The 14,757-nt window shown below is 45.8% G+C and overlaps 1 protein-coding gene across 8 annotated transcripts in view; it reads right to left on the reverse strand.

Annotated features, from left to right (window-relative positions):
* Window positions 1-14,757, reverse strand: part of RNF216 (ring finger protein 216) — a 110,381-nt gene that overhangs the window by 78,019 nt on the left and 17,605 nt on the right. For 6 of the 8 annotated variants that reach the window (XM_044979272.1, XM_044979265.1, XM_044979266.1 and 3 more), the window contains 4 exons: window positions 11,593-11,718; window positions 10,186-10,319; window positions 4,589-5,461; window positions 869-945 (listed from right to left, as the gene is read on the reverse strand). In XM_044979272.1, the coding sequence (XP_044835207.1) occupies window positions 869-945; window positions 4,589-5,461; window positions 10,186-10,319; window positions 11,593-11,659 (1,151 nt within the window). In that variant the 5' untranslated portion in view covers window positions 11,660-11,718. The remainder of the gene's footprint in view (window positions 1-868; window positions 946-4,588; window positions 5,462-10,185; window positions 10,320-11,592; window positions 11,719-14,757) is intronic. The other 2 variants (XM_044979270.1, XM_044979273.1) reach the window with 2 other exon arrangements.

Raw genomic sequence — 14,757 nt, forward strand, 5'->3', positions numbered from 1 at the left:
TTTAAGTCTCACAGGCACGGTCTAGACCACATTAGAAACTGGTTTAGCTACAACTGTTTAAGTCATATTTAAAAATTTTTTTGTTTGTTTGTTTTAAAAATAAACAATGTACTTCACTTCAAGTCCAATGCAGCAGAGATCCTACTATTAGCGATCACGAATTTGGCAGATGCAAACGTTTCAGTTTAGCTTAACTAAAAGATTCTGCTCAGAAAAGGCCAGGGCAAACAGCTCATCAGGGCATATACGCTGCCAGAGCTGTGAGGAGGAAATTTCAGAATCTATATCTACAGAGGAAATGGGTTGTAATGATCAGAGCAGGGGACTGTGAATCAGAACTCTAATGTAGCAAGAGAGCTTTAGCCATTCTGGAATAATTCAGTCTCCTTTGAACAATGCTTTACAAAAAAAGTCATCTCTGTGCTTTATTGCCACCTATACACCTACTGGCATTTTTCTAGAAGTTTACTAGTAATGAAACAACTCTAGCTGCAACACAGAAAGATTTGAACAAATAGGAAAGCAGAAGGCAGAGTATTTTTCATGTTACCAAGAATAAGGGTGGTGGAGCTAGAACATAATGGCAGCCAGTTTTGCTGAGCTGGGACAATGTCAGGTGTGGGGGGGGGGGCACAGAAGGGGGGCTTTGTTTTCAAGAAGGATTCTGTTATGATTAAGGAAGGATCTGTGCTTCTAGACACTCATGTCAATGCAGACTTCCTCCCTGGCACATTTTGAAGCAATGTGATTAGGGTCAGGACAATGAAACTGTGACTGTAGCCAACTTGTTTATTATTTCATGAGTAAACAGTCCCATTAACCAATTTACTGCTCTGTGAAAAGCTCTGACTCTCAGCTCTGTACTTACACATTTAGGTCATAGCAGTTCTTGATGTGAATTAATTCCTCAACATACTCTTTCCTCACATCTGGGAATCTTGCTTCCTATGGTGGGAAAAGCAAAAGGTTTGTTATATTGGAAATTAAAGTCACAGAAAAAACCTAGCAGCAATAAAAGTAGGAACAGAATATATATAGCTTAGCTAGCATGTCCCCTCCTTCAGGTGTCAGAGCATCTTCTATGAGAAAATTTAAGCTTAACCAGCCTGGAGAGTGGCAACTACAGAATTCAGTTTCCCCCATTCAGTATCTACTCACCACACCCACCCACCCCCTGGCACAAGAGCTTAGGCCAGCTACCCCTGGACACACTTGGGGGTGGTACTGAAGGAAGGTTCTATGAAGCAAGTGTAGCTATTGTTCAATATCAGAGGGGTAGCCGCGTTCGTTGCTTTTTACAGATCCAGACTGAGAGTCCTGTGGCACCTTTAAGACTAACAGATGTATTGGAGCATAAGCTTTTGTGGGCGAGTACCATGATGCGTATGACGAAGTGGGTATTCACCCACGAAAGCTTAAGCTCCAATACATCTGTTAGTCTTAAAGGTGCCAGAGGATTCACTGTTGTTTTTCATTGTTCAATAGTTTCTTGTCCTAAGTAGTTTAATCTTTTCTGCTAAGACTCGCCACACTCTGAAACACAATCAGTAAAGAGTCCACTCCAAGCACCCAGGGGTCTGTCAGTGATAAGATAAACCAGAACTGAGAAGACCGAACATTTCTTATAGTTTTTGTACAACCTTTTCCAGCATTCTTCTTACAAAAGGCACCACCCTATCCCTGGAGGGACAGGGAGTGTAAACCTGATCACGTACAGCATTTTGACTTGCAAGACTGTCAAAAAACGTAGTAGTTCAAGAACAAAAAAGTCAACTTTGTTATGTCCAAAGTTAAGCCCAAAGCGAACTGTGAAGAAGCACAAAGGGATCTCACAAAACTGTGTGACTGGGCAACAAAATGGAAGAAGAAATTCAGTGTTGATAAATCTAAAGTAATGCATGTGGGAAAACACAATCCCAACTATACATACAAAATGATGGGCTTTAAATTAACTGTTACCACTCAGGATAGATCCTGAAGTCATTGTGAATAGTTCTCTGAAACTCAATGTAAAGCAGCAGTCAAAAAAAGCTAACAATGTTAGAAACTATTAGGAAAGGGATAGATATTTTCTGTCTTATCATAATACCACTATATAAATCCATAGTACACTCAGATCCCGAGTACTGCATGCAGTTCTGGTTTGCCGGAAGCTGGGAAAGGGCGACAGGGGATAGATTGCTTGATGATTACCTGTTCTGTTAATTCCTTCTAGGGTACCTGGCATTGGCCACTGTCGAAGACAGGATATTGGGCTAGATGGACCTTCGGTCCGACCCAGTATGGCTGTTCTTATGTTCACCTCATCTCAAAAAAGATACATTAGAATTGGAAATGGTACAGAGAAGGGCAACAAAAGTGATTAGAGTTACAGAACAGCTTCCAGATGAGGAGAGATTAAAATATGCCAGAGGATGAGGAGTATTTCTGCCTCCAGATTATAGCACAATCTGTTATTGTTGCAGAGCTTAGATGACTGCTCCATTCCACTAGGCATTGCACACATGGAGTAGACGACCATAAGTGCCCTGAAGGGCTTACAATCGTAGAAGACAATACAGAAAAAGGGTGGGGGAAGGAATATAAAGCTACAAGCAAAGAATGGTTTTCCAGTATCAAGTTAGTGTCATGATTTTATGTTATAGGCAATCCTACCAGTCCAACCTTTTCCTAAAGTTACCTGACACTTCCCATTGTATGACTCTGTTTTCAGTAGTTTATGAAACTTTGTAAAACTGTTTGAAATGAAATCTACATGTCAGGCGTCTGCCTCTGGCTGAGCATTTTAGAAAATGGTTCAGTGTCTCCAAGAACAAGGCTAGGGAAAAATACGTTTGCCCATGTTAAAAATTTCTGGTGGCATTTTGTTTGAAAAGCCCTAGAGCAGTGGTTCTCAAAGTCAATCCACCGCTTGTTCAGGGAAAGCCCCTGGCGGGCCAGGACGGTCTGTCTACCTGCCGCGTCCGCAGGTTCGGCCGATCGCGGCTCCCACTGGCCGCAGTTCACCGCTCCAGGCCAATGGGGGCTGCAGGAAGGGCAGCCAGCACATCCCTCCTGTGTTCTGAATGACACCCTCACCCCTCCATCTTAGCCTACGCAGGATGAAGGAGAAAGTTACTTAATTTGAATGCAGAGGAGACAGGAGCTTGATGTGGCAGGGGATGGGAAGGGAAATCTGGAAACAGCTGTACAAGGAGACTGGGGCCTGGGCTACACTAGCGGGGGGATTCGAACTAAGATACGCAACTTCAGCTTCTTAGTTCGACTTACCTGGCCGTCCTCACGGCGGCGAGTCGACTGCCGCGGCGCCCCCCTCGACTGCGCTTACGCCGCCTGCCGAGGTGGAGTACGGGTGTCGATTAGCAGATAGATTTATTGCGTCCAGATGAGACGCCATAAATCAATCCCCGATACATCGAACACTACCCGTCGATCCGGCGGGTAGTACAGACGTACCCTGGAGTGGGATGGGAAGTCTGGAGAGGTGAGACTAGGATTGGCTAGGCAAGGAGACTGGGACAAGGAGGCAGGACTGGGACAAGGCAAAGAGGATGGGGCAGAAGGAAGGGGGTCAAACTTGGGGGGAAATGGGCAGGAGAATCTGTGCCCAGTGGAGAACACTCTCCTTCAGAGCTGGGAACAGAACCCAAGATTCCCCAAGTCTCACCCTTCCTCTGCCAGTAGCTTTCACAGATGTCTGACAGCAAAGAGTCTCATCCACCTCTAGTGCTGGTCCACACAGAGGAGGATAACCTTCTACTGCTATCATTGACTCTGTCGGCTCAAGTGAGATGGATCTAAAGGTGCCAATCCTGCTGATGACCCATGTGAATGTTAATATGATGCCACATGATGGAATTTGTTTTTCAGATGGCTTTTTTTTTGAAAATTTAGGAAGTTACACTCAACAAATCTATATTAAAAAGAACAGTATTAAGGATGCAAACTCAAGCACTCAGAAGTTAGGAGATGCTAGAATTAAGGTTGCCCGGGCAACCTTAATTCAGCCCCTTTGTTTGTATGCATTATATCACAGTCTATAATTATAGGATCACATACTATTATTTCCACAGGACCTCTGCTTCATTCAGTGCACAGAATGAAACTGCTCTGAAGATGAATCAGGGCTGTGTAGTAAAGGAGACATGTCTATAGGACCCCGGATTCATTTGTTGCCGAAGTCAGAAAGTGTGTAGTGAACGAGGCAGGAGATTGCAGGAGGGTCTCGTGGTAAGGACAGCTGAATGCTACCCTGGAGAACTGAATTCGATCCCTGCCTCTGCCACAGAGTTCCTGTGAGATATACTCAGTTTAAATGACTTTTGCCTAACTTTTCACAAGTGGTCACTAATTGTGTGTTCTTCATTTTCTGGGTGCCCAACTTGAGACCCTGGGTCTGATTTGACAAGGTAACAGGCACTCACAGTTGCAACTGAAATCAATGAGAGCTGTGCTTTGAACTTGTGAAGTGCTGTATCGGGACATATTCTGTCAAAAAAACCCAATCATTTTTAACGGCTATAAATGCACAGTGTGGGCAAGTAAATGAGGTGACTTCCTCAGCCAACACAGCACACAAATTACTTACTGTTTCTTTGATGAGCAGGGCAGTGAGATCTTCATCCTGCCCAGCAGCTCCTTGCTCTGGAACATTACCAGAGCCAGGCTCATGTGATCCCTGTGCAGGGAAGGCTGGGCCTGGCTGTTCATTGTCTATTGCTGCCCACTGGCCTCTCATTTCCTCTGGGGGATGAGCTGGTTGAGGAGAAGCAGGACCTGGAATCCCATCCTGTTGTGGTTCAGGTCTGGGAAAGGCTGGCCCAGGGTTCTCCTCCCGGTATGCCCTTAGCAAAGATCCCAGTTCTGCTTCAGGCTGCCCTTGCTGCGGAGCACAACAGCTTGCTACAGTATGTGGCTCATTGTCTACAGGCTGGAAATAAGGATGATCCAACCGACTGTTGTCTCTGGTGGCCTGTCTGCTTGCTGCTGCTGCTGCAGCAGCAATTGCTCCTCTGAGGTTTTGTAAGAGCTCTTGATCCAAGTCTTCATCCTCCTGGTCCTGTACTTCCAGATTTTCCTCCCATATAGGTAGGAAGCCAGCTTCCTCCAGGTTGATTATCTCCCTTTCACCAGTGGGTCGTGGACTTGTCTTTATTGCTTGAACCACGCTTGGCCCAGGCTCTGAATCACCCCCTCTTTCAACCCTGTGCCTACAGTGTTCAGAGGGTCCAGGCAGCTGTGAGGCATGGTTTCCATTCTGGTCTCTGCTTGGCCCCGCACCATTCTCCCCCACGTGGTTACAATGGGCTCTCTGGCACACCACAAAAGGACGAATCCCCGCTTGCAGATGCAAACTCTTCAATGCCATGTCACCCTTAGATACTTCTCCCAGTTGGTTCACACCTTGCCACTGAGCAGCAGATCTGATGACATTGGGACGCGGAATCTGCTGTTTTGGGGTCTAAAAAGAAAAGAAAACTGAATAGTGGGAGCTCTCCATTTTTGCACATGCCATGGAGTGGTCTGTCTAGATGACCTGTACATCCAACGAAAATTCTGGCCTGAGGTAGGGGAAGTAAGATGTTTAGCAAGCAGTATGATAAGGGGTCTAATACTCATTACAGGCAACTTGCCCTACCTTATATTTCACTGTCTTCTCGCAACACAGTTCAACTGTACTTTAACTCTGACCAAAACTAATAGTAAAAGATGTCTGGGCAAACTAAGTACACATGATTTGAATGGACTCCTATCACACTGCGCTGCTCACCCTTTAAAATAAGAAGTGGGAACTCTGACCAGTTTGATAACCACACCTCAGTTCACCAATTCACTTAACAGGCAGCAGGAACCAGAATGTCATGTGCTAGTCCCGGCCATTGTTTCTGCTCTGGGCAGACTGAGGTTTGCAACCCACGAACTGAGGTTGAAGAGCCATTCCTACTTTTTTCCAAACACTGGAATGGAATGGTCACTCTGTTAAGAAATCTGTTTTACTAGACACCTGTAGTTGCTTTAATGGGAAAAAAATGGACAACTTAAGAGGATTTTTTTAAAATAGCCTGAAGGTGAAATACGCTTTGTAAGAACAGTCTTACAGCTTTTGAACTTGTTCTGTATGCCGACATATGCAGGTGAGAAAATGTTATAAGGTAGAACAGGGGTCAGGAACCTGTGGCACACGAGCTCTGGGGTTCCGGCTGCTCCCCTGTTGCCAGCCGGGGTCCCAGCCACCAGCCTCACTCAGTGCCCGCTGCTGGCCTGGGGACCCCCAGAGAACCCCAGACTGGCAGCGGGCTGAGCAGGCTGGCAGCTGAGACCCCAGCTGGCAGGAGCCGGTGGCTGGAACCCCAGAGTGGTGGCAGGCTGAGCCGCTCAGCCCGCTGCCAGCCTGGGGCTCCATTCACTCAGCCGGCGGCGGGCTGAGCGGGGCCGGCAGCGGGTTGAGTGGCTCAGTCCACTGCCAGTCTGGGGTGCCGGCAGCACTCAGTGGGGTGCCGGTCTGGGGTTCCGGCTGCCGGTCCCGCTCAGCCTCCTGCTGGCCTAGGTGAGCAGAACCACAGGCTGGCAGCGGGATGAGGGGGGCCTGCGGCCGGGACCCCGGCTGGCAGCAGGATGAGGGGGGCCTGGGATCCTTGTCTGGGGGCCGCCAGCCCCCCTCAGCCAGGATCCTGGCCGCCAGCCCCCCTCAGCCAGCTACCAGCCTGGGGTTCTGCTCACCCAGGCCGGCAGCCGGCTGAGTGCGGCCGGCAGTCCAGACTGGCAGCGGACTGAGCCACTCAGGGTTTGGCTACACTTGCAGCTGTACAGCGCTGGGAGTTAGAGCTGTCTTCGTACAGCTGTGTAGGGAAAGCGCTGCAGTGTGGCCACACAGACAGCTACCAGCAGTGCAGTGTGGCCACATTTGCAGCGGTGTTGGGAGTGGTGCATTATGGGCAGCTATCCCAGCATTCAAGTGGCTGCAACGTGCTTTTCAAAAGAGGGGGGTTGGGTGGAGTGTGACAGGGAGTGTGGGGGAGACAGAGAGAGTGGATTTTTGGAGCCGACACTCTGACCACTTCCCCTACCCCTCATTCACTCTTAAATGCAAATAGCCTTCAGACCAGATAAGCAGCTGCTCCGAGGGACTCCCTTCTTCTCCCCCCGCCCCACAGCGTGCTGTTTCTCTCCTCAAGCAAACACTAGCTGTGGACATTCACCGCCCTGCCTGCCTCATTCACAGCAAACAGTGGCTGTGTTTGTTTTTTAGATAAGCAGCTCCAGGAGCCCCGAGTTCACAACAAAACAAAGAGAGGCATCATAACAAAACAAAGAGTTCTTTAGTTAAAAGCATTATGGGAAAATTCCAGAGGTCAGTTACAGCGTAGTAAGATTAATCACTGTTTACACTGGCACTCCAGCGCTGCAGCACCAGCGCTCGTTATTCAGGCCGAGGTGGAGTACAGCCAGCGCTGTAGCCAGGGAGATACAGCGCTGTATGTGCCTTGCCAGTGTGGACGGGGAGTAAGTTGCAGCGCTGTAAAGCCACCATCAGCGCTGCAACTCTCCAGTGTAGCCAAGCCCTCAGCCCCATACTGGCCCCACTCAGCCCGCTGAGTGAATGGAACCCCAAACCGGCAGCGGGCTGAGCGGGGCTGGAACCCCAGGCAAGGATCACACTAAATTGATAAAAGCGGCATTTTAATTTTATTTTAAATGAAGCTTCTTAAGTATTTTTAAAACCTTATTTACTTTACATACAACAATAGTTTACTTATATAGTATAGACATAGAGAGAGCCCTTCTACAAACGTTAAAATGTACTACTGGCACGCGAAACTTTAAATTACAGTGAACTTGGCACACCACTTCTGAAAGGTTGCCGACCCCTGAGGTAGAATATGCTTTGCCTATATATCATGTGTTTGTATTTCTGAAGCTTTCGAAAAAATCTAACTAAAATCTGAGAATGTATTATGCACCAGATCATCAAAAAGCATATTTACAAGACCAGTATTTTTAGATAAACCAAAAGGTTTTGTAACCCATTAGAACCCAGGCTCTAGCAGTCTGGTTCAAGTGATGTGTTTTCTTGCAGCATTAACTGTCAAAAACAGTGAGGGAGCTGATGTCTGCCTCTGAGGACTCATTAAGCCTTTCAGGGACAGAACTCTACAAGTCAGGTAATGGCCATAGGTGTGTCTTGCATTTTAAAGGTATGAGACAAGCATCATATCCCAGGGAACTTGTGCTTATTTAGGATACAAGACATTACGAGGAAAGGTGATGGACAGACAAGAGTTACAGCAACAGGATAATGTGGTGGTGGTGGTAATGCCCACTCAATGGTTACACTCTCCTACACAAACATTACATTCAGTGGAAAAGTACAATTCATAAGCCCTTCACAGAAGAGACTTTTAAGAAATTTGAAGAACAGTGTTTGTGTGGCACAGAGAGCCAGGGAGGCGGATGCATGTGCTAGGGGCCATGTGAGGAATGTACTCAGATGCAAGTGGGAGGAGACAGGAAGTAGTTAATTTTGCACCCTGGGCCGAGTGAATTGACATGGATCGGAGGAAAGAGAAACAGAAGAGTAGGACCTGGTAAGCAATAAGCTATAATAATTGTATTAAAACTGTGTGCGACCAGGTCAGCAAAGGGAGATGTGTGTTCTGGGTTTTAAGGCTTTCCCATGTGAATGCACTCCTCTGACTTATATTGGAGCTGTGGGGAGGAACAAAGGAGGAAAGCAAAACAATGCCTTCCCCAATCAGAACCCCTAGGCACATAATAGAAAGACAATGGGGCCCAACTGTTAACTTCAGAGATATGTATCGTGTCTCCAACTGCAAACCTTGTTTAGTAGAGCTGGGACCTAGGAGCTCAAAGGGATTCAAACAGTTTAAAGTTGGATTCCTGAGAATGTAAAGGCATTTGTCAGGAGCGGTCTAGGGAGACTGGCTGGTGAAAGAGAGACAGGCTCCATGGAGGAATCTATGGAATTGGGCCCTCCCAGATCCAGGGAGTGGTAAGGAAGCATTATATTTAGGCTAATTTACTGTTTTTAAGATGTTTCTCTGAAATGTTTTTGTTCTAAATAAATAATATACCTTGATCACTAATAACCACTGTCGTTGCCCCAGAGGGACTAGAATTGCAGAGTCTGAGTCTAGATCAGACCTGCTAAAGTGATCATGGTTAACACACTGGGGACTGCATCCCAAACCCAGAGTGAGAAAAATGCTCCTTTCCACCCCAAGAAAGAGGTGCCGGCCCAAGACCTAGAGCAGTGCATGTGGAGAGGAGAGGAAAGGTGGTAGAGGAAAGCAGCAGTCAACAGCCCCACAATTGCACACCTTGGCAAAAGCTTATTGCATACAAAACTGAAGTCAAGAACGCAATGCATTCAACACTGTGCCAGGAACATATGCGCCCAAAGTATAATATGTAGGCATCAAACCAGGCACTGGTATACTACACGGAAATGGTTAAATTTAAGACCGTATGGCATTGCTTGATCCTTTTCATGTTGAAGATTAAAGCCAAACAGTCATTGCACGCTTACCCTAAACTGCTTTGCTCCTAAGAAGGCTGGAAACAGTCAGTTTACCACAGGTTCCCTTATGTGTCAGTGGTCAGGACATTCTGGTTCTTAATGCTCAGATTTGATCACTGAGACGTACCATATGCCTTAACGTACCATATGCCTAAGGGATTGGATGGTTAAATACTCAAATATATCCCCACTTCCCTAAGTGCAAGTCCAGAAGTTTACTGGAAGCAACGGGCAAGAATTTTGTGCCCTTGATTGCAGGAGTGGCCGACACATGCCCTTAAGTCCATGAACCTTCTCATTTTAAATACGGAGCAGCCCTAGGAGACTACACATCCCAGTATACAGTGCTCCATCTTCTTGGATTAAGAGAAAATCATTATATGTTGGGAACTGTAATCTTTGTTGGCTACACCACTGTCTTAAGCAGCATGGCTTTGTTAACCTCACTTTACCCAAATAAGATGGAGGAGTTGAGATCCCAAAGAGTTGCCAATGCAGCCATCAGCTAACACTAAGCTTAGGTGCTCCTGCTGAATAAGTTACCACAGTGGTCACTGTGAGCTCTGAAGAAGCATGTTATTCACCTGCACAATAGATTATTTAGAGAGGCAAAAAATGTGATAACTTGTACAATGTATGAAAATCACCTCCACCAGGATGACTACATCGTCGTCATCTTCTTCCTGCCGCTGCTGAAGTGGCGTGTCTAGCAACAAAGGTAACTCTTCATCTGAGGAGTCCGATATGGTGATAAGTCCTTCATCTCTCCTGTTTATCCAGTCTGCAGTAAGGCAGAGAACATGATCTATTTGCTAAAGGTTTGCAGCAGCTCATAAAATATTTAGATCCTACAATTTCAATCTTAAAAAAAAAAGTTTAGCGTTTGCATTGCAATAATGGGGAAAGGATCTCAAAGGCACTAGTGCCAGCACACTTCATTGTTACAGCCATCTCCTTACCAGACAGCATACTAACGTAAGGAAATCTGTATAAGTGCAGACAACAGCAGAAGCCACTTCAAACAGAAGCGTATTTAAAAAATACATTTATTCCTTAGTGCTGTGCAAATCCTCATCTCAGATTCCAGCAGGAGCCAGTTTAGGGAATGGCTTAGCAGCACAGGCTGCTGAAAGTGCTAATAGACAATCTAGTCTCAGTGCTCAGCTTCTTCAAATTAATTTCCACAAGGAATGGGATAGGAGGCACTGCATACACAAGGCTCCAGCATGGTCAACATCTTAAAGGTTGTTCATTTGATTGATCATTTGAGCAGGTGCTGGAGGAGGGAAAAGGGATCCAAGTGCCATTCATTCTCTTATGAAAGCAAAGAATGACCTAGCAGGAGTCTGAGTGAATGGGATCACTGACTTTAGGAAATCTACTACTCCAGCCACAAGTGTATTCTGCCAGGAAGTGGTGTCCTTATCTTACAAGGCTCTTTGCAAGAATGGGATAAGAACACAGAAATAAGCATAGTTACTGGAACCTTGAACACACTTTTCATCCAGAGATTTATGGTTTCTCTATCTGACAGACAGCACTTATCCCAGAGGCAAAGCATGGATCTGATACTCAAGATTTTGGTTCAACCTTCAGTAATCCGATACAACAAAAAACTGCCATGACAGCCCATCACTTGCCTACAAAGAATAGATTTATCCCTTTATCTCCAAATACACAGACACTGGTATTTTAAACTCCACTTGTGAAGGAACAAATGCCAACTTACATAGTCCTATCAGGACATGAACGCAAAGCCAGCCTCATGCTGGGAGACCCTTAAAAGGTGGGCTGCACTACCAGCCTCTCAAAGATTTGCCAAAAGTAGCTCTATTCTGAGTGGCTATTTCCAGGAGCTTAGCAAACAGCCTGAAGAAAGTGGAATGGGAGAAGGAGAAATTCAGACACTTCTTGGCAACCAAATGAGTATGCAATTTGGTGCAGCAGAGCATGCAAACACCTTACGTGTTACTCACATAGCTTTCAGAGGTTTACTGCTTGCAAGCACTAGTGTTCGATCTAGGGACTTTGCAAGCGCATGTGAAGTTACTTACCTTTCCCACTGTGACTACGGAAACTGTTCAAGTGAATTACCTCTTCGTTGCCACCTCCCTCTGCCATTTTAAACAGCTGTGCATATGAGCATCAATACCTGAGCATGGCAATCACAACTTCAGGACCTGGAAAACAAGACCAAAATGGGAGTGAACACATAGATGGTCCCATCTTGTTCTCTCTTCAGAGCCCACACCCACACGGACTAATTTCAGTTCAGGAAGGATTGTGTTCCAAGATCCTACTGCAATTGTGCTCAGTTGGATTTTTTTCAATTGCAGGTTCTGGAAATGCAGAATTACTTCAGAAAAAGCACACTCATTTTAAGGGAGCTAAGCCTGTGACATGGTGATATTAGGCAAAAGAGAAAACAAGCCACTTGAAGTGCATATGTGATATTTTTGGAAGCTATTGGCAGGGCTTTGGAGCGGAGCCCAGAGCAGCTCCGGAGCAGTGGAGCTGCAGGTTTTTGCCTGAAGTTGGAGCAGAGCTGGAGCGCAGCTCCAAAGCCCTGGCTATTGGAGTCAAGCAAAAGGTAAAGGTGGCCCCTTCACTAGAGAGAATCAGTGTATGGATAGTTACTGTACTAGTCAGAACTAAGACAGGCAGTATCTCGGGCCATTTTAAAGGCAGACCTCACCATTATCCCTCACCTGATTTTGATACAGCCTCATCTACAGTCCTTAATTCATTGATGGAATCTGCTTCTCAGATTTATTGTTTCCACTACCGGATTGAGAGGGCCATTCTTGAAGCCAAAGGCCTAGTAATTTTAAATGTCATCCAAAGAAAGGAATCATTTAAACTTGGTTTTATTTTAGTGTTCTGGCAAAGAAGCCAGGAAACTCAGATAACAATTAAATCTCTCCTTTATTACTAGTTTTCAGCCAAGGTCACAAGTCATTCAACAGGTGGGATGCCTATTCCAGTACAGAAAGACGTGACAGGAAAGAAAACTAGACATTAAGAAGGTGCCACTCTTCTGACCTGGAAAAGAACAATGGAGAAGTAGGGTTTCAAAAACCACCACCCATCAGCAAAACAAAGGACAGGGGAAAACCACAGAAAACAGCTTCCACAGAGCCTCTCTAGGGAGTGACTGTGTTACACCACTGAATCTGTTCTAGGAGCTTGCAAAGATGCTCACATGGGTGCATTATAGATATGGCTACGTTTATGTCATGGAAATCAGGGAATTAGTGACTTTGAGACCTCAGTGACATTCTCTGCTTCAGCCCAGGAACTGTGGGACTCAAGCTGGCAGCCAGTGGGTCTCTGACCGGGTTCCAGCGAGAGGTGGCAGACTCCTGAGGGGGCCCCTCCTCAGGGTTCCAGGGATGGCAGACAGCCTTGCGTGGGGGTGGGAGAAGAGGGGGGATGCTTCAGAAGAGTGGCTGGGGTGTCCCATTTTCTCTTTGGGAAATATGATCATCCCGCAGCTCCCAGCCACCATGGTGACAGGGGAAAATCATGGAGCCGCAGCAGCAAAAAAGTCACAGACAGGTCACAGCTTCTGTGAATTTTTGTTTATTGCCTGTGACCTGTCTGTGACTTTTACTAAAAATAACCATGACAAAATCTTAGCCTTAATTACAGATGCAGAGTAGAAGCGCACACATGCTTCACAGAGAAGGAATCAGACTTAGAGGACAAAGTGTTCATACACTTATCTGAATAGGCCTTCCTGATACAGATTAAGCATCTCTAGGGTCCTCCGGGACCTGCTTGGCCAACCTCCCGCCCGCACACCCACACCCAGTCTTTGGCAGAAAATTCTCAATGCTCCTCAAAACAGGACATGATCCAGTTTTCTTCTGTTCTGAGGATTAGGCTAAAGTGTCTGAAAGGAGACAAGACCACGGAGGCATGAGATGCTATGGAGAAAGTGACAAACTGGCTTTAAACCACCCAATCCTGGTGGGAGAGATGGGTAGCTCATTTAAGGATCCCTAAAGGAAAAAAACTCTAAACTTACTCTACCAGAAATGCCACTCACAGTCTTCAGAGGTAAACCAAAGAATGAGACTATCTGGTGGGGTTTTCTGCTGCCATCTGCTGGTAGAAAACACTAACTATTTGTGTAGGCTGGTAACTGGACAAAACTATCAATTGAAATTAATGGCACTGTGGTATCAGTTGATAAACCTCACCACCACTATCCTTACATTATGAAGCAAGACATATCACAGTTTTTTCTAGAGCCAATAAGAGGCCCCAATACTAAGAAATGGTATCTGTGCTATGAACAAAGCAGTGACCTAGAATTATTCAGACGTTGAACTCAGGAGCAATTTTATCTACTGTTACAACAGTTTTTCCATCTTGATTTTCTACAACTCTTTAAACTGTTTGAGAACACACAATGAAATCCCAAATTCCAACAGGTGTTGGCGAGATGAGAGAGAAGAACCTGAGAGTTAAGAGAGACATTTTGCCGCTCATTCCCATTAACACAACTGCTCTTGGCCCTTCGTTCATCTAGTTGGGGCTTTCAGGTATGTATCACAGTACTGTGTACTAGTTTCCCTGGCAGCGAACACACAGAACACAAATACGTATTATTCCCCTGTCGATGCCACACCCACACCAATCCTCCAAACAGGCAAGTGAAGGAATCCCAGGAACTAGTTGTCTTTCACAGACTTTGTTCTTAACACCAGGAAAGTGCCCTCAGATCATGCTTTACTTTCCACAAGAGATTAGATTCCTTTGTAGGGCAGAGGATTTTGGCTTGGATTAGTTTCTCACCCTGATAACGTTTCTCACATCTGCCATTACAGAATGTGCAAGATGGCACCAATCTGACTATTCCAGTACAAAAGAGAATCGGACTATGATCTCAAAGAAAGCTTCTAGAAATCATTCCAGCATAAATAATAGATTTCCATCTTCCCAAGGTCTGGAATACCTTGCTTTGAAGAGTTCAAACTTGTCATAGGAGATGTTTGTGATGTTTAGACACATTTAATTAAGATGACACAGAAGTTAACGCCTGACAGAGAGGACCTATAAAAGTATAAATTAGAACAGCTCTTCTGCACATGAACCACCCAAGACACTTTAGTCTTTAGGTGCTTTGAAAGTCACATGTGCCATGCATCTACTCCCATCATGCACCAGGACAAACAGATGCTACCCCCACACCTCAAAACCCCATCACCAGA

Source organism: Mauremys mutica, chromosome 11 (assembly GCF_020497125.1).
Source record: "Mauremys mutica isolate MM-2020 ecotype Southern chromosome 11, ASM2049712v1, whole genome shotgun sequence".
NCBI classification, from domain to species: Eukaryota; Metazoa; Chordata; order Testudines; family Geoemydidae; genus Mauremys; species Mauremys mutica.